Source organism: Populus euphratica, unplaced genomic scaffold, assembly GCF_000495115.2.
Source record: "Populus euphratica unplaced genomic scaffold, PopEup_1.0 scaffold320.1, whole genome shotgun sequence".
Lineage (NCBI taxonomy): Eukaryota > Viridiplantae > Streptophyta > Magnoliopsida > Malpighiales > Salicaceae > Populus > Populus euphratica.
In genome coordinates, this window is record NW_011500208.1 from 42,481 (window position 1) to 63,124 (window position 20,644).

General features: G+C 32.8%; 2 protein-coding genes across 2 annotated transcripts; one reads left to right on the forward strand and one right to left on the reverse strand.

The window, feature by feature from the left end:
- The first annotated feature begins 6,161 nt into the window (after nucleotides 1-6,161).
- LOC105112048 (protein DJ-1 homolog D-like) lies at nucleotides 6,162-8,436 on the forward strand. Its single transcript, XM_011007607.1, has 5 exons — nucleotides 6,162-6,351; nucleotides 6,485-6,610; nucleotides 7,118-7,558; nucleotides 7,700-8,062; nucleotides 8,165-8,436. Exons 1-5 carry the CDS (start codon nucleotides 6,286-6,288, stop codon nucleotides 8,351-8,353), a joined length of 1,185 nt encoding a protein of 394 aa, XP_011005909.1. The 5' UTR covers nucleotides 6,162-6,285; the 3' UTR covers nucleotides 8,354-8,436.
- Nucleotides 8,437-12,768: 4,332 nt separating this feature from the next.
- LOC105112050 (probable polyamine oxidase 4) lies at nucleotides 12,769-17,243 on the reverse strand. The gene is made up of 10 exons (XM_011007610.1): nucleotides 16,690-17,243; nucleotides 15,849-15,964; nucleotides 15,658-15,746; nucleotides 15,148-15,261; nucleotides 14,839-14,926; nucleotides 14,657-14,742; nucleotides 14,456-14,558; nucleotides 13,935-14,032; nucleotides 13,391-13,820; nucleotides 12,769-13,279 (listed from the first exon to the last, which is right to left on the reverse strand). Exons 1-10 carry the CDS (start codon nucleotides 16,709-16,711, stop codon nucleotides 12,962-12,964), a joined length of 1,464 nt encoding a protein of 487 aa, XP_011005912.1. The 5' UTR covers nucleotides 16,712-17,243; the 3' UTR covers nucleotides 12,769-12,961.
- Between the last annotated feature and the right edge of the window lie 3,401 nt (nucleotides 17,244-20,644).

Consider the following 20,644-nt stretch of genomic DNA (forward strand, 5'->3'; position numbering starts at 1 on the left):
AATAATAATAATAATAATAATAATAATAATAATAGCACTAATAATAGTAGTAGTAGTAATACTAATAATAATAATAATAATAAAGAAAAAAGAAGAAGAAGATGAGAACTTTGAGATGGACTATTAACGTAAAGATTTAACAACGATAACAATAAATATCAAGGTTAGAGAATCCACTAATGGTATGTCAAACAAGTATAGTATAAACTCTTATTATTGAATTGGAAACCACACACAAAGGAGGTTCCAATCAGATTATATATTGTTAACATGATTACATTAGTCATCTTATTCAATTAATGCGAATACTTGTAAATCTCGTCAAGCATCCATGATTATAACTTATGTTAACAACAAATCAAGTTCCTTTCATAGCTCAGGTGTCGGTTATACCATACAGTATGGGCTATGAAAGTGCCAAGCATTTGTTGTACCAAGTGTTATACAACATAAATCAAGATTAATCATTTAACAAGCAAAGTATTAAAGAGTGAACAAGATAACAAATACAAAACATGTTAGTATCAAACATTAAAGTCCATATTAAGTTTACACTATACTTATTCTTACACCATTAGTGTAACCTTTTCACCTTGACATAATAAACTTAGCTGGACATAATGAAAGAAAGAAAAAAATAATCAAACAAAATAAGAACATAAATAAGATAAAAGTTAACTAAGTAAAGGAAAGGAAATGAAAGGCATAAACTTGATATTAATGAAAGCAAAACATAAACATCACAAAAAATACAAAGAGAGAAAGCAAGAGCATGATCTTGATCTGGAAACCAAGATGTCTAAATGCATGGCAAATGCCTCCTTTTGTAGGCCAAAATTGGGAATTATTGATTTGATGACTAATTGATGAGTGGGTGACCAACTCTTGACTTGGTTACAATCCTTATCTTCTCTTGTTTGCCCAAAACGTCATTGATAACATCAAAATTGGAACCAGTTGAAAACAAGAAAGTTGTAGGAAATTGCCTCAGATGTCTTGTGTAAAACATTCAGATCATTTGGACTTCTAAAACTCCAGATATGGCCAAAATACTGAACAGTGCTCGGGCTGGAAGACAGATTCGGACTTCTTTGTTGTTGCAATAATTTGGACTTGAAAATGACCTTTTTAAATCTTGGGCTCCATATGAAAGTTGTAGCCCTATGTCTTACCTTTCTATCCATATAAAGTGAACCTAAATCTGAGATCTACAACTCCAGATATGATCCAATTACCGAACAGTATTCTGGTTTGGACTGCACTGGCATCTCTTTTCGGAGTTTAGCCATCTCTTTGTCCTTTCAATTTCAGTTCTTAAATTCATCAATCAATCCTTTCATTTATGTGATAGGCCTGCATTTAAAAATAAACATTTACCATAAATTAAAGGTATCTTATATTATTAGATATATTATTATAAAACATGCTTTAGTTAAGGAGTTATTGATACTTCAAGTGCAAAATGATGATATAAAACCTTAATAAAAATGTACTTTTAAGTACTAATCAGTTGCTGTCAACCAGGGATGGTTTCTATATCAAATGGATGTAAGAAATGCCTTCTCATATAGAAGCCCTACACTTGTCTATAAACTTCATAAGTTTATTTATACTTATAGCAAAGTTATCAGGCCTGGCATGCTAAATTAAGTTTTGCACTAGAAGATCTTGATTTTATAAGAAGTTCTGTAGATTCTTCTTTGTTTATTCAACTTGGTTCCACTCACACATTGGTTGTGCTAATATATGTGGATAATCTGATTATAACAAGGAGTAATAATGACTCGATCACTCAGCTTAAGAGAAAGTTTCGGCAGCAATTTTCAATTAAAGACCTTGGCTCCATGAAGTACTTTCTAGGCATTGAAATGGTCGCTTTCAGTAAAGGTTTTTTTTTCTCAATCAACGCAAGTACGTTATTGATTTGTTGAAGAATGTTGACATGTTACATACCAAGCCAGTTGCAAACCCTTTAGATAGCAAATTAACATTGGACCCTTCAAGTGAATCTCTTGCTTCTTACAATCATTATTTGAAGATTATTGGTAAACTAATTTACTTAACAATCACTCGACCGGATGTTACATTTGATGTCAGCCTTGTTAGTCAATATATATATATTCTCTAATAGTTCAACATCTTGGTATATTAAAGCGTATCTTACGATATCTAAAAGGGATAATTGGTCGTGGCATTCTTATGACTCGTAATGGTTATACTAGCGTCATGGGCCACACTGATTCTATCTGGGTAGGAAACTCTCTTGATTTTTGATTTACCACTGATATTGTATGTTTGTTGAAGGAAATTTGGTATCCTGGGAAAGTAAGAAACAATCTGTAATAGCTCACTCAAATGCAGAAGCAGAGTATTGTGCTATGGCTTCTACTACTTGTGAAATAATATGGCTAAAACATCTTCTTGCAGATTTAGGATTTCCTAGTATCACTCTTATGATGTTGTTTTGTGATAATCAAGTCACTATGCAAATTGCATCCATGTCGATGTTTCATGAACGCGCCAAACATATTAAAGTAGATTATTATTACATTTGTCGGTAAATTCAAGTTGAACTTATCCACCCTTAGTATGTACGTTCTCATGATCAACTAGCTAATGTGCTCACCAAAGCCTTAGTTATTACTCAATTTTATAGTAAGCAAGCTAGGATCCATCAATCCATTAAATCCAACTTGAGAGGAAGTGTCAGTACACCATCGCACAACATATATAATAATTTTTCATTCTTTTGCTTGATTTAAGACCTTCGAAGTCACCATCTAATATTTAATTAAAGGTTACTAAGAAATCTGAATATACTGGTCTTTGTCATATATTCACGAGTAAAAGGCTGGTTGTGGCTAGGAAAGGTGTTACCACCCCTAACAAACCCTACCTGAGGTATACTGCTTTATAGTTTAATATGATTTGAAAATTTGAAATATTAATCAAATTTTTAAAACTTTAATAAATCAATTATTAAATCTTATAATAAATGTAGAAAATTTTTAAAACTTTAATAAATCAATTATTAAATCCTATAATAAATGTAGAAACATGTTCGTACATTTTAACAGGAAATATAATATGATTTTATTTATTCTTAAGATATTTAACCAGATTAATCTCTTAATTTTTTTTGTTTTTTTTATTTTTATAATTCAATATCATAAAAAAATACACACACATATATCTGTTTTTTACTACAATATATTCACACACCCATAATTAAATACTACAAAGTAATCAATATTCAAACCAATCTAAATAACACATTAAACAACTAAAATTTACAAAGAAACTAAAATCATGAACAATGTCGGAAGCCTCGAGTCACAGGAACAATGCTGTGAAAACTTTTGGGTCGCCTGAATAGTGGCGGCGCTGCAAGAAAATCCAAACAAATAGGGGGTCTATAATGACCTCCTCCCTTCTTTGCCGGCGGTAAGCAACGCCGTTACCTGCAAAACACCAACAACAATGTTTCCAGTTCTGTCTCTTTTTCAGATCTATTCTTTGCTTCTTCTTTTTTGGTTCATTGTTCTTTCCTTTCCCAGGTGATAGATCCGGCAGTTATGGGAAGAGTGCTAGAGGCCAAAGGCAAAAAATCAAGGATTTGTGGGCGCTGCTATGTCAGGTTGCTACTGGAGGCTCTAATTCGGTCTGGGCGAGCTGGCCGACTAGCGCTGAAGGAGATTGGCTGCTGCTGTGGTGAGATCTAGGTTGGTGGAGACCTGTGAGGGCTGGGGGGTTGTGGTTGGCCCTGAGAGGGAGACCGTGGTTGAGGCGAGACTAGAGCAGCTAAAGAATACAGTGGGGGTTGCCGCTATGTTCAGTTTAGAGATGAAAGGAGTGGTGGCCGGTCTCTGTCAAGTGGAGCTAGAAAGGACGATGGGGGGAAACCAGATAGGGGAGCTGCTGCGTTTTCGTGGGGTTCTCTGATGGTCAGCGGCTGGTTTTGTTTCACTAGTTTTGGCTAGGGAAGCAGCGGCTGTTGTGGTCCAAAGGCTAAAGGAAAATAAGGGCTGAGCTTAGAGGTCAGGAGATGTGGAAGAGGAAAAATTCAAGAGCAAACGGGGCTCTCTGATTTTTGCTCTTGGCCACTGGAGGGGGCGGCCTTTCTTGGTTTCAAAAGGTGGCAGCTGTTGGCCTCTGGTTGGCTTTAAAGGAAGAAAAGATGAGCGGCCAACTGCTAAGGGGGGAAGGGAGTGAATGGGGGCTCCGTTTTGTTTTCTGGTGAAGGGAGAGAAGACCCGTGGAAGAGTAGGGGGCGGCTACCTGTGATGGTAGAGATAGCTTTAGGGTTTCTGTGTTTCCCTCCCTTTTCAAAATCCTTCGAATTCTCTTCATCTTACCTCCTAAAAATTCACCTCCTTTTTTTTTTTGTGTACTGTAATTTTTATTTATAAACAAAATGATTTTTTTCTCAAAATACATTGTAGCTCAACTTCTTTATTTTTATTAATTTTAATTTTTTTATTTTTCAAAGTGAGCAGTATTATTATCGATTTAACAAGAAAAATAAGTGATTATAAAATAAACATGTTAAAAATTAAAAATGTTTAAAATATATTTAAAAATTTAAATTCTTTTAAAATAATATTGAAAATACTAAAAACAATACAAATGTATCAAAAATATATATTTTTAGATTTTTATTATTTTTTTGTTATTTTTTATTTTTTAAAAAAATTATCAAAAATATGGATCAAAAATTAATTAGCCTTTATGTATTGAAGATATTGAAGTGATTGTAAAGATCTTCACTGTTATGTTATTATCTAATATAACTTATTTATTAGCTAGTGTAGATATAATTGTGTATTTATTATAAGGATATAATCTTAGCAGTAATCATGGGAGAAAATATATGCAAGATTGTCTTTCCCTGTTACAAGTTTTTCCCTGTTGCAAGTTTTTCCCACTCTTTGTATACATATGTATAGCTTAAGAATGGCATGAATAAGAACTCTGTTTTACCATTGCAGTGTCTCCCGTCTCTTCATTGCTCTGCTTCAAATTTCTTCATATGAAAATGCTTAAAGATTAGTTTTACCGCTTTTAACATTTAAAACTATACTTCTTTTAGAACTTTACCTCTGTAGAAAATTCGTATGCAACTGATCATGGCTCATATCATCAAATGACAGATTCAACCACCTTTATCTTCTATGGTTGAAACAGGATTGCTCCATAGAATTGCAAATATCATATATTACATGTCTTATACCGTATAATCCCTCGTATGACTCACCTTTGCAGGGACTAAAATGCACAGCAAACCCTGCGGTGAAGCTGAATGTTGTCTTGGGAGGGGCAACATGGCTAGAACCTGATCCAATGCATCGGTGCTACACCGATGAGAATTTAATCACAGGAGCTGCTTGGCCTGGACTCCCTGAGTTCGTCTCTCGGTTGATGGCCTTACTTGGAATCCGGGTGTCATTTTAAGTATTTTCATGTTAACTGCTGTGCTTGTACCTTATATCAAACAACACACGGATGCAAACTCCATGTTTGGGTCTAGGAATCCATCTTGTAACAAATAACACATGGATTCTATGTTAGTGTCTAGAAATCCTTGTAACTTGTCTGCTGTTTTGCCTGTGGCGAAAATAGACTCTCCTGCTGGGCAAAGAAATGGGTTTTTATCATGTTGGTTGTGCGAATGAATGATGTCCTGTCAATGTCATTAGCAGAGGATTTTGCTTACAATATGAATGATGTCAGTGAAAAATTAACAAGATCACTTTAAATATCATGCTAATTTCGATAGTGAGTTGTTGTGTTTCATTTTCACCTGAAAATTATCATTAATAATGATTCAGTATTGATGTAAGACTTGACTGGATCAAGTCTAAATGCGATTTAGTCCAACTCGTATTTTTTTTCAGGTTACGAACAACATTTATCATCCATTTTTTAAAAGGATAAAAAAAAGATTATCTATCACATAGCAGACACTTCGACTACGACAAGTCCACAAACCTATTGAGCTAAGCACACCAATGTTAGAAAACAATTAAAATATATATATATATATATATTAGCTCTCTGTTTTCGATGTTTTTATATGAATAGTGAAACCGAACTGAAGTCATGTAGTTGTTTTGTATAATAACAAACCTCCCATTTTCTTTAATCTATTCGTCAGAATGTACATCGAGTCAACATTAACAAAGAGAGTTAAAGAACAATACGTTTCTCCTGCACTTATAAATTTATAACCACTCCAATAGCAATACACAGAGAGCTAAATCTCAAGGGTCATTGTTAGTATCAGCAATGGCTAATTGCAAGCCACAGAAGAAAGTTCTATTGCTATGTGGGGATTACATGGACAATTATGAGGTGGGTTGCTTTTCTCATTTTGAAGTTGTTTTTCTTCTTTAAGTGATGGGGTCTTGTTATTGTTTTTGCAGGCTATGGTTCCATTTGTTATTGTTTTTCTTTAAGTGATGGGGTCTTGTTATTGTTTTTGCAGGCTATGGTTCCATTTCAAGCCTTGCAGGCTTATGGAATGGCAGTTGATGCTGTTTGTCCTGGAAAGAAAGCTGGTGATTATTGCCGCACTACAGTTGGGGACTCGGGTGCCTATCATGGATATCAGGTCCCCCCCCTTCCTTGTATTTATTAATTTGTTATTATATAAATATCCATTTCATGATTGTTAACGAAAACATTGTTTGCTTGGCAATACATATTTCTCTGTAACACCTCCATCTATGTCTTGTATGGATGTGCAAATTATTGTACAGGGCATGTGAGTTTGTTAGTCTCTAGATATTTGTGGACAAAACCCATGGTGTTAGACAAATCTTCTTGGATTACAGAAGATTTCAAATATAAGATTTGATTTTTCTGAAACTAATTAGAGGGTTTTTCTGATTAATTGCTTGCCATATTGGTGATGATAGTGGTTGTGGTGAGACTGGTAGTGATAATGATTCCATACATTCACAATGTGTCTAGCGAGCTCCCTTTTTGATAAAAACCGTGTTTTGAACTTCTGATAAACTTGGCGGGTGTAGCCCAACTGATCAAATAAAGTACACCCATAATATGGCCATTCATTTCCTTAGTTCTGATGTGTTTGTTGGAACTTTACTTGATGTAGACTTATACTGAGAAGCCTGGACACAACTTTAGTCTCAATGCAACTTTCGATGAAGTTGATTTCAGCAAATATGATGCGCTTGTTATACCAGGAGGAAGGGCTCCAGAATATCTTGCCATGAATGAATCTGTGTTAAATTGTGCGAGGCAATTTTCCGATTCAGGAAAGCTGATTGCTGCTATTTGCCATGGGCCATTGATCTTGGCAGCAGCAGGCTTATTAAAAGGTCGGAAGTGCACAGCATACCATGCTCTGGGACCTGTTCTCATCGATGCCGGTGCTCATTGGATTGAACCCAAAACAATGATGGATTGTGTTTCTGATGGCAATCTCATTACTGGAGTTATATACAAGGCGCATCCTGGGTACATCCAGCTTGTTGTGAAGGCACTGGGAGGCAAGATATCTGGTTCAGATAAAAGGATTCTGTTTCTCTGTGGGGTAAGTTCTAATGCAAAAATTATTTGAGGATTCTGTTTCTCCGTGGGGTAATTTGACTCTGGTTACTATCATCAAGCTCCAAGAACCAAGTGTTTTTTCTTGTTTACTAAGAAGTATTTATTCTCTTGTTCTTGCTTTCAGGATTTCATGGAAGATTATGAGGTTTCTGTTCCTTTTCAATCCCTTCAAGCTCTTGGGTGCCACGTTGATGCAGTTTGCCCCAAGAAGGAGGCTGGGGATTTCTGCCCTACTGCAGTACATGACTTTGAAGGTGACCAAACTTACACTGAGAAGCCAGGCCATAATTTCATTCTAACAGCTTCCTATGAAGGCTTGGATGCCTGGAGTTACGACGCGCTCGTCGTCCCTGGAGGCCGGTCTCCAGAATATTTGGCGCTGGATGAGACAGGGATTGCCTTGGTGAGGAAATTCATGCAATCAAAGAAGCCAGTTGCCTCTATTTGTCACGGACAGCAGATCCTAGCTGCTGCGGGAGTTCTCAAGGTAGCATCCATGTTTTCCTTCACTTTCATAGAATCACACAAGTAATCATTTTCTTCACACCTGCCATCCTTATTCTTGTATGTGTGAATCATGTTGCTGCAGGGAAGAAAATGCACCGCATACCCTGCTGTGAAGCTGAACGTCGTCTTGGGAGGGGCAACATGGCTAGAACCGGATCCAATCGATCGTTGCTACACCGACGAAAACTTGGTTACCGGAGCTGCATGGCCAGGGCACCCTCAGTTTGTGTCTCAGCTGATGGCCTTACTTGGTATCCGGGTGTCATTCTAGCTGTGCTGTTGCAATAATACTACCTGTTCAAGCATGTCTATCAAATAACATCCGGATTCAAAGCCATTGATGCCTCTGCTTTATTGTTGTAGTAGATGGCCTCATTTGGCATTGTATTTTATTTTTTATTGAGTGTAAACTATTAAATACTATATTGTAATTATGAAAAAATATATGAAAATACGTGAACCCATACCAAATCCGATAGCAGGGACATCTCCCCTCAATTCACAAACAACAGCCGGCGTCTTTGAAAGATTTTCAAGTCAATTGGAAATAACATGGAATATTTCAGCATCTATAAGTGCTACTATTTTTTAAATATTACAAAACACCCTCAAAGATTTGGCAATTGTAGTTCTACTCACATATCACTAGAACAGTGTTTTTTTCCTTTTATTTTCCCGTCCCCTCTAAATTTTGTTTTGAGGTTTTTTTTTTTCAATTGAGTCCTTTGACATGAAGTGAATTTAGGTATTTATGTTCTTATTTGATCCTGCTTGCCTTTTGTTAGGCTACCGTGGTCTTGACAATGCCTTTCGACTTTAGGTGGCGACTTGATATTGCGGGAATCAAATTAATTGTATGTGTAATGTTTTGAAAAATAAAAAGGAATAGGAAAAGGCAACAAAGCACAAAAAAGGAGCTGTGTAATAATAAAAATAAAAATCAAAGCTTAGAAGTGAGTAAAATGAATAAGGGGTATTGTGGTAATTGAATAATAATTGATAAATATAAATAGAAAAAAAAAAAGAACAAAAAGAAGGAGCTGTGTTTTTTAGAGCAAACCGTAAGAGAGAAGGGAGAAGTAAAAAGAAGAAGAGAAAAGAGAGGAAGAGAAGGGAAAAGGAAGAGATTGAGAGGACATAACTTTAAAGGTAAGATTTAGGTTGTTAAATATATAAATGTGTTATTTGAACTTTAAATTTATGTTTTGATAAATACTATGGTTTTAAAAATTTATGTTTTGGGTTAATTGATGAATTAATTTAAATGTTATAGGGTTGATTGTTGTGAGTAATTGATTAATTAGTTGATGTTAAGAGATTGTAGGTAAAGATGATGATTTTGAGTTATGATTTGTGTAAATGGTGAATTTTGAGTTAAAAGTCTGGAAAGAACAATAAGTAATCTGTGAACAATTCTGGGTTTGAGGTTGAAGATGAAGAAAATTCAATTTGGTCCCTCAATTTATGGAAATTACAGTTTAGTCCCTAAACTTTAGGGAAATTATAATTTGACCCCTAATTGTATTTTGAGATTCTGAACAGTGTTATTATGAAGTTAAGGATGATGAATCTCAGTTTGATAATTGATTTGAAATATTTTTAATTGGTCCCTAAATTTTAGAAATTTACATTTTAGTCTCTAAACTTTATAAAAATTACAGTTCGGTCCCTAGTTTGTTTTAGACAGAATTAAGGATGGTTTATGGGTGAAATTTCAGTATGGTTATCTATTTACAGTTTGGTCTAACTTTGGTAAAATTATGTTTTGGTCCCTGTTTTGGATAATTGTCATTTTAGTCCCTAAATCTAGAAGACTAAACTTGGTTTTATTTTATGTATTGGGATATTTTTTTGAGTTGTTTTTTAGTATATTTCATATATATTATTATAGATTCTCCTAACGATCCTCAATAGAATTTTCGGGTCTTTTGTTTGATGTTCCTTTTAGTTCTATATTTTTCGGGTGAGTGGGATAATCTTTAACATGCACATAATATAAATAAATATGTATGTTGATTATATGATGAGTACGATTAGTTAATCTCTTGAATATTTATATATTTTGGATTATTTTCTGAGTACTCATCTATTCTTGAATTTGCACTCGCATTCTGTCAAGCTAAATTCTATTTAATATGATATACGTTTCTTTGATGATTTGTAAATATGTATTATGCCTTGATATAGGACTTGTCAGTAACTCCATACTAACGGAGAGTAGTTAGCCTATGTGCATATAGTATTCTGTATACCTAGTTGGTGAGAGAGACATCAGCTTGTAGCGACTGATCATCCTACAGTGGTCACCTTCGGGTGTCATCTGGTCACCTTCGGGTGTCATCTGATCTCTGACATGTATTCCACTACGTTATGATAATATGTTCAGTATGTATATGTATATGTATATCATTCTACTACGTTATGATAATATGTTTAGTATGTATATGTATATGTATATAAAATAAATCATCTGATAAACTATTAATATGAAAAATATCTAAAATATATATTAAATATTATTCCCTCACTGAGTTGGTTGAACTCACCTCTCGTTCTTAATATTATTTCAGGTTCTTAGTTTCTAATAGCAATTGGACTTTGTTGAGTGTTCCTACTTCTTCAGTTTTTGGTCGGTATGCCTTGCTTATTGTTCAAGGCTGTTTTGGTTCAATGTCTTAGACGCTCCACTATTACTCTGTTTTAATTAAGTTTGGATTTTGACAATGTAATAAGTATTATGAATTATTATTTTTGTTTTAATTACTGATGAAGAGTTTTGAATTATCCTTTAATTTCATCAGCTTTGAGTAATATAATATTTCTGAAGATTATAAAATGCTGCATATTTTTGAATATCTTGTTCTTTTGATATGTATGTTTTGAGGCTTAGCGTAGGTGGGGTGTCCTTTCAACACTGCTCCTGTTGCCGGTCATGGACCCGGGATTCGAGTCGTGACAGTATGGTTCTAATTGGATTAGAAGCTAGGGTACCAAAATTGAATAACAATCAAAATGGCAGCTCTAATATAGGGGAAAAATAGTCCCTCTATTTTTTTTTATCAAGGTTTCTTTTTGGTCCATTTAATTTTGAGAATACATGTTTTGATCCAAGACTTTATTTTGTTTCTATTTTGATCCCTAGTTTGAGAGAAGAGAGAATCACTAGTAAATGGCAAAGAAGAGAGAAAGTTGTTAGTTGAGCATGGTTCCAATATAAAAAAAATCATTCTTTTTGTTAATGGGTTTTTTCAATGAGAAGAGTTTTATTGAGATGTTTTTTGACCCTCATCTTGCCTGTAAAGATAGATTAAATCTCTAAAAGTTTTTTGAGTATGATTGATTTTGTATTCCGAAATCTATTTTTAATGTTAATATATTTTTTTAATCTTATCTAAAATGGATTGTTCAAGGTCTCAATATTGTGTTTTTTAGAAATTTATAAATGAAATCCTTGTTGGAAAATGGATATAGGGATTCAAAAATTTAGACCATGATTTTTTAGCTTCAACAATGGTGACTAGAATTTGAATTCATTCAATTGATGCATCATTTACTTCTATATATGATGCGTTATTTGTTAAAATAAAAAGAGGTTAACGACATATCTTTTATCCAATAAAAAAAACAAAAAAAAAACTCTAAGTGTTTGGACTTTGTTTTCTTATTAAGCATGTAGGTTGACAAGGATCTAAAAATATTAGCCTTATTTGTTTGTTTTTTTCTTTATAATTTTTATTCAAACTCTCTTCTTCTTCTTTCTCAATTTGTGTTAGTTTTTTAATCTAAATTTTGATTAAAACCCTCCCTTCTATTTTTTAGATTATTAATCATTCAATTAAACAAGAAACAGTTTCAAAAGACAAGGAGGTTATTTATCATGGTAATGGCTATGACTTAGATCATGAATTGAGTAAATTAACTCGATTTGATTTAAATCCATCTAAGATGTCATCTTTCCAATATTTTTTCTAGACGTCGTTATTTTTTAAAAAACAAAAGCATATCAAGTTTTGGCACATTTTATTTTTTTTATTGTTAATCATTCAATTAAACAAAAATAAACACTTAAAGATAAGGTTATTTAACTCAATAAAGCTATGATATTAGTCATGAGTTAGGTAAATTAACTTTGTTTAACTTGGATGCATTTAAAATATTATCTTTTTAACAAATTTTTTTCTCATTATCATTTTATTTTTATTTTTTAAAATTAGCTAGACTATATCTTGGGACCTATCCACACAAAATAATATCATTTTAAATTTAAAAAAATATAATTAAAATATCAGCATCTATAATTTTTTTTTAGTCAATTTTAATCATGTCAATTCAGGTCACGTTCGTACCCTTTAAATTGGTTGTTTACATTCACGTTCGTACCCTTCAAATTAGTTAAGGTCAGATTCACATTTATACTGGTTGGGTCACAATAGTTCAACCCTACCAATGCCAAGTTGAGGTGCCTCAAGGTTAACCCACCCAATTTGATGAGAAACGAAAGTTTTAATGAGACCCTTACCTTTCTTATCTTTATTTTAGAACATCTAAGATTTTTTTTTTAATGTTAGTGGTAATGTTTTTTCACTTTTATTAAAAGAATGACATTAGAACAAGAAGAAAAAAATAATTATACTCGCAAATTATTTTATTTTAATTAGCGTCATAAATATTAATGAGAGAAAAAAAAAACAGCTAAAGAGACTCCATGATGAAGATAATATAATAAAAGGCAGAAAGGTTCTTGGAGAGGTTCCCAGAGATCAGAGCATGTTACATGTGCATCTCAAGTTTAGCAGCACCAACACAGAGAATGATGCTCGTTTACCTTTGGATAAATGTCATGAAATCTTCTTGTTCAGACATCACCAGTTGAATAACTTCACATCCTTGAGATTTGGAGGGGAAATGCAGCATCATGGATTTCACCTCTTGAGGGAACTAGCTGGAGCTTATCAAAGTAGCCAAGTCTCTCTAATATGTGTCTTTGACAGTTCTCGGCAGCCATGATTCCTGCCGAGTATGCTCCATGCACGGATCCTTGATGGTCCTCCATGCTGACTGCTTCTCCTCCAAAGAAGAGATTGCCCAATGGTGCACGGAGTCTCTCATATGAATCTCCAGGCTTTCCAACTAGATCATACGAGTAGCAGCCGAGTGAGTTAGGGTCTGTTCCCCACCTTGTTACAAGATATTGAACCTGTTCCAGCATAGCCAATGTTATTAGTTAATAACTTTTGACATGAGTTGAATTGAGAAAACTAACATGAAAGAGATAATAGGAGCCGTGCAGAAACCATGCGAAATTTACCGGTTCTGTTGCATTAGGAAACATTTTCTTCAGCTGCAACATGACAAAGTTTGCAGCAGACTCGTCAGATAGCTTCTCAAGATCATAAGCAAACCTTCCGGCAGCCATGTAGACAAGAACAGGATGGCCAGTTGCCTTGTGGAGATTGAGAAAATAACCACAAGCATAAGATGTGGGTGCAACAACACCCAAGAGTTCAACATCTGGCCAAAATACTCTATCAAATTGCATTGCAATCTTGTTTTCACTGCCAAAACCAAGATCTGAAATTGCATCAACCTTCCATTGTGGCAGCTTTGGCTCAAAATGAATTAAGTTGGCTTTGAGAATCCCAAGGGGTACTGTAATGATAGCTGCATCAGCAATAAAGCCTGTTCCATCCTCTACTGTGACCATCACCTTATTAGGCCCGTTGGATATTTTTGCAACCCTACTCAATCACAATTCATTAAAGAATGAAATCATTTCACTGGGAAGCACTGTATAAAACTTCCAATTCAGAAAACAAGATACATCCAAAATATTAAGAAATGAGCAAGTATACCTATGATTCAGGCGTATATCAATATCTTTTGCAAGAGCCTTTATTATAGGGTCATAACCTTGCACCATAAGACCATGACCGCCAGAAAGAACTTGCTCCTGCATGTCAAGCAATACCTTCAACAACGACAGCATTCATCTAAAGATACTCAAATTGACCTTAGCATGGTACAGATTTTGTATAGAATTTTGCAACATACAAGGAAAAGAACGTATTACATTTAATAAAAAAGCAAGCCAATTCTGCAATCTAAGATTTTCAAAAAAACATTCACCAATTTCTTTGCTGCTACATCTCAAATCATTTTTTTTTTGGCTGAATCTAAAGTCAACCCATAATGATAAACAACTTCTTTTCAAGTCAATTTTATACAAGCAAAGCATTTCTTGACATATAGCAATGTTGTGGACATAAAAGTATGCATTAAAGCACAAACATCCTCATGCATGGTTCATGAAATCATTGCAGCACAATGAAAAGACACTTTAGAAGAGGTGCAGAAAATCAAGTAGTCCACTTGCCTGATCCCAAGATTTCAGTGATATCATATCGGCATCTGCTGCAAACCAAGCTTCCATTCTACAGATGTACCATTGCAGCACTTCATATGCAAGTTCTTCTTGCCTGCGGAAAAAAAGAAGTTTCATTAGTAACCCTCAAAACTCCATGCTGAAAAAAATTCAATAGTTCGTAGTTGCTACAAGCTGTGCTTTTTCCCGTACCTTAACTCTGGATGCCTATCCAACACAATCCAAATCGCTTGAAGAACAGACATGTCATCTGTGTGTTCATCTCTTACTTTCTCAGTCTAAAGGTGTACACAAAGAATTTAGTTTGCTTTAGGAGGACAACTTTTAATCATAAAGAAAAGCTCCAGTCACATAATTTAGTATGAAAATCCTACCTCGTCAAGAATTCTTTTGAATGCATCTCCAACTTCGATGACCATCTGTTGTGGAATTTTGTGTCCTTCCTTATCAAAAAGGGTGTAACTGAAAGGGCAAACCCAAATCCTCTTGATAAGTTTGGACTCTAAATTAATAAGAACCAGTATAGTGGCTCATAATTTTCTAAGCGATGCAACTTTAATCCATACAAAATAGAATCAGTTTGTTCTACTTGAAAGGAAAAGGAAGGAAGGTAGAAGTCTGCTTAATGCAAAGTCTGAAGTGAATTGCAAAGAACGTAAAAGTAAAACTGGCAAATGACAGACCTCTCCAGATCATGGTCATATAATACGGAGTTGTCTCCACTAGTACGGTATAGTTTAAGCCCCAGACCTCGTATCAGTGGCGCCAAAGGATTCTCATTGCAAACACCATGTAGCCTGGAAGGCAACATGAAAAAAGAATTAACACATTGAGGAGTCAATCTGTGTGTTGCTTCACATTTACAAAGAATCAAATCAAGGCAACCCAGCACATATTACAGCAATGGTAAAGAGTGGTTAAGGAATCAAATGACACATGAGCACAGAGATCTTTTCCTGAGGCCCATGAAAAATTAATTGTTTTTTGAACACACAATTAATGAGCATTAGCATCCCTAACAAACAAACGTATGGATCAACCTTTCCAATGTGAGCACATGTAAAGTGCATTCATTCCACAAAACATGGCAATCACACTACTGGATTATGAGTCCAAATCTATAACAACTTGATATCAGGCAGAATATTAAAAGGTTCCAATAAAATTAAATACGACTGAGAAAGGAAAAATACCATGATGCTCCCAAATCCACAGGATAGCCAAATGAATGGTCAGTATGAATGCGGCCACCAAGTCTATCCCGTGATTCCAGCAAGATCACCTGAAACAATAGAACACCTATTAGCCAATTGATGCATATGAATACACATATTCCGACAAACATATAACCAGGTGCATAAATACATATTCACAGTTTGCTAACCTTAAAAGATGCATCGTGGAGTCTTCGGGCAGCAGCAAGCCCTGAAATACCACCACCAATCACGATGACAGTAGGAAGCGAACTGTTTGGCCTCTCAACTTGTGAAATGAAAGTGCCTAGTCATTGGTTGAAAAGAAATCAGCAAATTTGAAACATGTGTTCATCAAAAAGTAAGAAAGCAAGATTGGAGAGACATTTAGAGTACACTGGCATCACTTGATTTTGTCCAATCGGTTGACTTCTTGCTCATGAAAACTATGTTTAATATTTTCAAGGACTACAATGCATCTTGCGCAACACATGATCTACCACATCAACATGGTTGCCAACATGATCATCCAAGATGACAAACATGTCAACAACTTTGATGACGTGCTCATGCCTGCTTCCGTAATGTAACCTGACATAATTGATAACTTGGAGTCCTCCAACGTTTGTCCCAGTCCCAATGCATCGAAAACTTATTTTCATGGTAAAAATCATTTTTTTCCTAAAATAATCTATCTATATTAACTCGAGAAAATAACTGCCTACTGTTATAGGTTTATAATCATGCACGAGTCACGTCAAACAAACAACAAAAATCAATTAATACTATTTACAACTATATAAAATCACTATCTTTTCACCCTAACAAATCACAATTTATATCATAATACAATACCAAGAGAAATTCACTCAAATCAATAATAAATAAAAACCCATATCCTATCTTTTCAACTTTTAACAAATCCAAAACAAAATTGAAAAGAGAGAGAGAGAGAGAGAGGATGTATTCTATTTTTTCAACGTCAACAAATAAATAATGAAATCAAGAAAGTGTATCATAGATTATACTAACCGTTCTCGATCAGATTCTCCATCTTTGAACCACACAAATTATCAGAACACGCAGAAGAATCAGCCAAATCGACGGATTATTATTCTTAAAAAAAACAACTGATCGCTCGCGGTTTTTTCGAAAGAAAGAAAGAAAGAAGAAACGATTCGTTCACTGTTGTATAGGAACAGGAAAATTAGAAATTAATTGAGAAGAATGATAAAGAATATATAACAGAATTCCAGCAATAAAATGACTGAAAAGACTGCTCAATGAAGAAGAAGAAGAGCAATGTAGCTGCTGCTTCTGCTGTTGTTTACGATTTAGACAGCTCATAAGGAGATATTTTCTTAAATCCTCTCAAAATTCCTCTTTCTTTTTTATCAATTATCTGATTATTCAAACCAAAGAACCGAATTTCTTTTAGAAACGAAGATGGTTGCATAGATCGATTGATTGGTTTTTGATGATCAAAATATCAATCGATCGATCAATGCAGGTGAGAAGGAGGAGGAATTTAGGTTTTTTTTTTTTTTGTTTGGGTTTCCTTGAGTTTCTGCTGTGCAAGCGAGAAAATCTATGGTGGGTTGGGTTATTTTATAGTAGTGTTTTGTGGGAATAAATTATGAACTAGTCCTTCTAGTTTTTAGAGAGGCATGAATTAGTCTCCTTTTTTTCGTCTATTTTTTGTTCTTTTTCGGTTTATTTTTTAATTTTATTTAAAAAATATAAAAGTTAAATATATATTAATAAAACATTTATGATGGAAGAATATTTCATCTGAATTAAATTATTTTAAATTAAGTATTAGATAATTGTACAGTTAAGGGGCTAAATAACTAGTTTTAAAATAAAAGAAAGTGATTGATTATTGTTTAAGAGAAGAGGGACCAGTTTATAATTTACTCTGTTTTTGTGGCGATGACCAAGTTGCTTACGGCTTTAGGTTGGGCTGGGAATAAGGGATTGGAATGGGGATGGGAATGGGAATAGGAATGGGATGGGGGAGGGAAGGTTCCTTTTTTTGCTTTATAACCTGGGTGGATGAGAGATCGGCCATTGAACCCGGCCACATTTGAATAACAACTAAGAAAATATTCTATTTTTGTGATTTCTTTTTAGACAAAGACATGTATAAAATCTTTTTAACGTGGAATAAAAGTTTTTTTATATTTTTTAATGTGTTAAAATTAAAAATTAAAAATATATTATTTTAAAATAAAAGGTTTTTAAAAATACAATCATTATCATGTTTATAAACACCACTTTAAATATTATTCAGATAAAATAAAATAGATACTATTAGTCAGGATGAATTTAACGATTGATATTTATGTGTTCCAGTTCCTGCCTTGTTTGACTTTCCTCTTTCGTAATCTTTCCGTATGATACTTTTTTTATTTTAAGTGTATTTAAAAATATATTAGTAATTATTTTAAAAAAATTATTTTTGATATTAATACATTAAAATAAAAAAAAATTAAAATAAATAAATTTTAAATTAAAATAAATAAATTTTAGCCAACCTCCATTCAAAATACAATATCAAATAAAAACTTAATTGATTGATCAAATAATTGAAATATATATTTTATTCCCTTGGAAGATCTTTCAATTGAGAATACCTTTACTTCTTTTATTAATTCTTTAGATTACAAGCTCCAACTTTAGGATTAGCAGCCATGAAAAGATAATTTTGAAATAAAAAAAATATAATTTCGTTAACTTAGGTGAGATTTTATATTAAAGGATATATTAGATCATTAAATATTATACAGTGATATAGTGTACACTATTAAAAATGAAAAGACACATCGGAGACTTGTCCATTTACCTCTTTTTCGTTATTATTATTAATTATACGTGTCCTTGAATTAGAAAGTATTTATATGTTTTTTCCTGGATAATGATTTAATTGTTCTACATAAAGTGCCAGCTTTAACCTGTTTTTCCTTTTTAAATTTAATTTTTTTATTTTTTATTGTGATTTTTTAAAATATAAAAAATATTATTTTAATACATTTTTAAATAAAATACTTTAAAAAATAATATCAACCACACTTTTAAATAACTCCAAAATCATGCTAATAAAAAGAATGACATATTTTTATTATCATTATTCGATTTCGTAAATATTTATGGAGGTATTACTGTAATTTGATTTCGTAATTCTCTAATCTCCATTTGAATTTAAATCGGACACGTTTTTAAGTGAATTTAAAAAAATATTATTTTGATATTTTTTAAATAGCTCCAAAATCATGCTAATAAAAAGAATGTTATATTTTTATTGTCATTATTTTTTCTTTGTAATTTTGACAAATGAAAAAATAAAGAAAAATAGAAAATCAATATATAGTTTAATTTTGATAAAATAATACTTTCGTTTTAAATAATATCTTAATTAATCAATAAATGTTTATGACGGTATTTCTGTAATTTGATTTCGCAATTCTCTAATCTCAATTTGAATTTAAATTGGACACGTTTTTAAGTGAATTTAAAAAGAATTGCAACCCCTTGGCCTCGACAAACGACCTCTTGGCTCATGTAACTCTATTATTTTTATGGTACCTCTGTAGCCATTTAATTTTTTATGTGATTCAATGGCAAGGAATGTCTTTGTATTTAATTTAATTAAATACAAGTTATTTTTTATAATAAATGGTATATTAGTAACATCTTGTGCGTAAAAAAAAATGGTAGGAACACGTAGTTCGTATAATCTAATATCAGTAATGTGCTCATAATTTGAGCTAAAAAATGAAGAATAATGATTTTATTGGTAGTAATATTTTTATTTGATGAAATATATGGGCCCGTGCATGAGGAAAATTCCATGATGCTGCTGACCAACGGGTGATTGGAACACAGCTCAGCTACCCTCAATTATTCGGCAATTGATCAGCAGAGTCAGACCTGGCAGTTGTATCTTCGGAGAGTGGACAACTAAGTAGGTGTCCTTCATTAGAAAAGTACTAGTTCCCGCTGCGGAATATTCTTTTTTAATGTAAAAGAAATAAATAAATATATATATATTATTTTAAATGTTTTTATCTTATGACCAGTTAGACCCACAACACTTAGACTTGATAACCTAACTAAATCTTGTAGCTTTGGATTTAGTGACTATATCTTGATTTTATCATAAATTTAACACTACTTGTGGTCATATAAATATATATGATGTGATTTATAGTATAAATATTTTATATTTATAGCTTGATTTATAATAAAAATATTTTATATATAGAGTATTAGGACAATGATTTCTCTGTATGTTTTGAAGTATAATATAAAATTTTATTAAAAGCATTGTAAAATAAAATTTTATATATAAAATAAATAGAAATATGTTATTTTAAATTTTACAAAATCAAAATTTAAAACATAATTTTATGTAGAATTTAATATAAAAAATAAAAATTATTTATTTAACAAAGTAGTTTTTTTAGGTGATTGGATAAAAAAAATATCTGAAAAGAAGATGATGATGTAGCAGTAGCAGCCAATGGACCAATGAATATGCAGAGAAGTGTTGGATTATATGCGTATTAAAATATAGTGTTTGGGTTAGGTGGGGGATTGAAAAGGGTTATGTTTGGTTCAGATTAACTTTTTAAGGTGACGGGGGGGAGTATTGGACAGGAACACGGAAAGGCGACTCCACATCCGTCTCGATTCTGATTCAAAAATGGGTGCAGGCTATTGGTTCGTGTAGTTAGTTGGTAATCAGAGTTACTGTATGAATGAGAGTAAAGTTATGATTATTTTTTAAAATATTTTTATTAAAAAATATATTAATAATATTTTTTATTTTTTAAAAATTATTTTAAAAATCAGTAAAGTAAAATAATTTGAAAATATTAATTATATATTAAAATAAAAAGTTTAATTTTTTTAAAAACGCTTTTGAAATATATTGTTAAATTCGTGTTATTTTTTATTTAAAATAATTTTAAAAAATTATTAATTT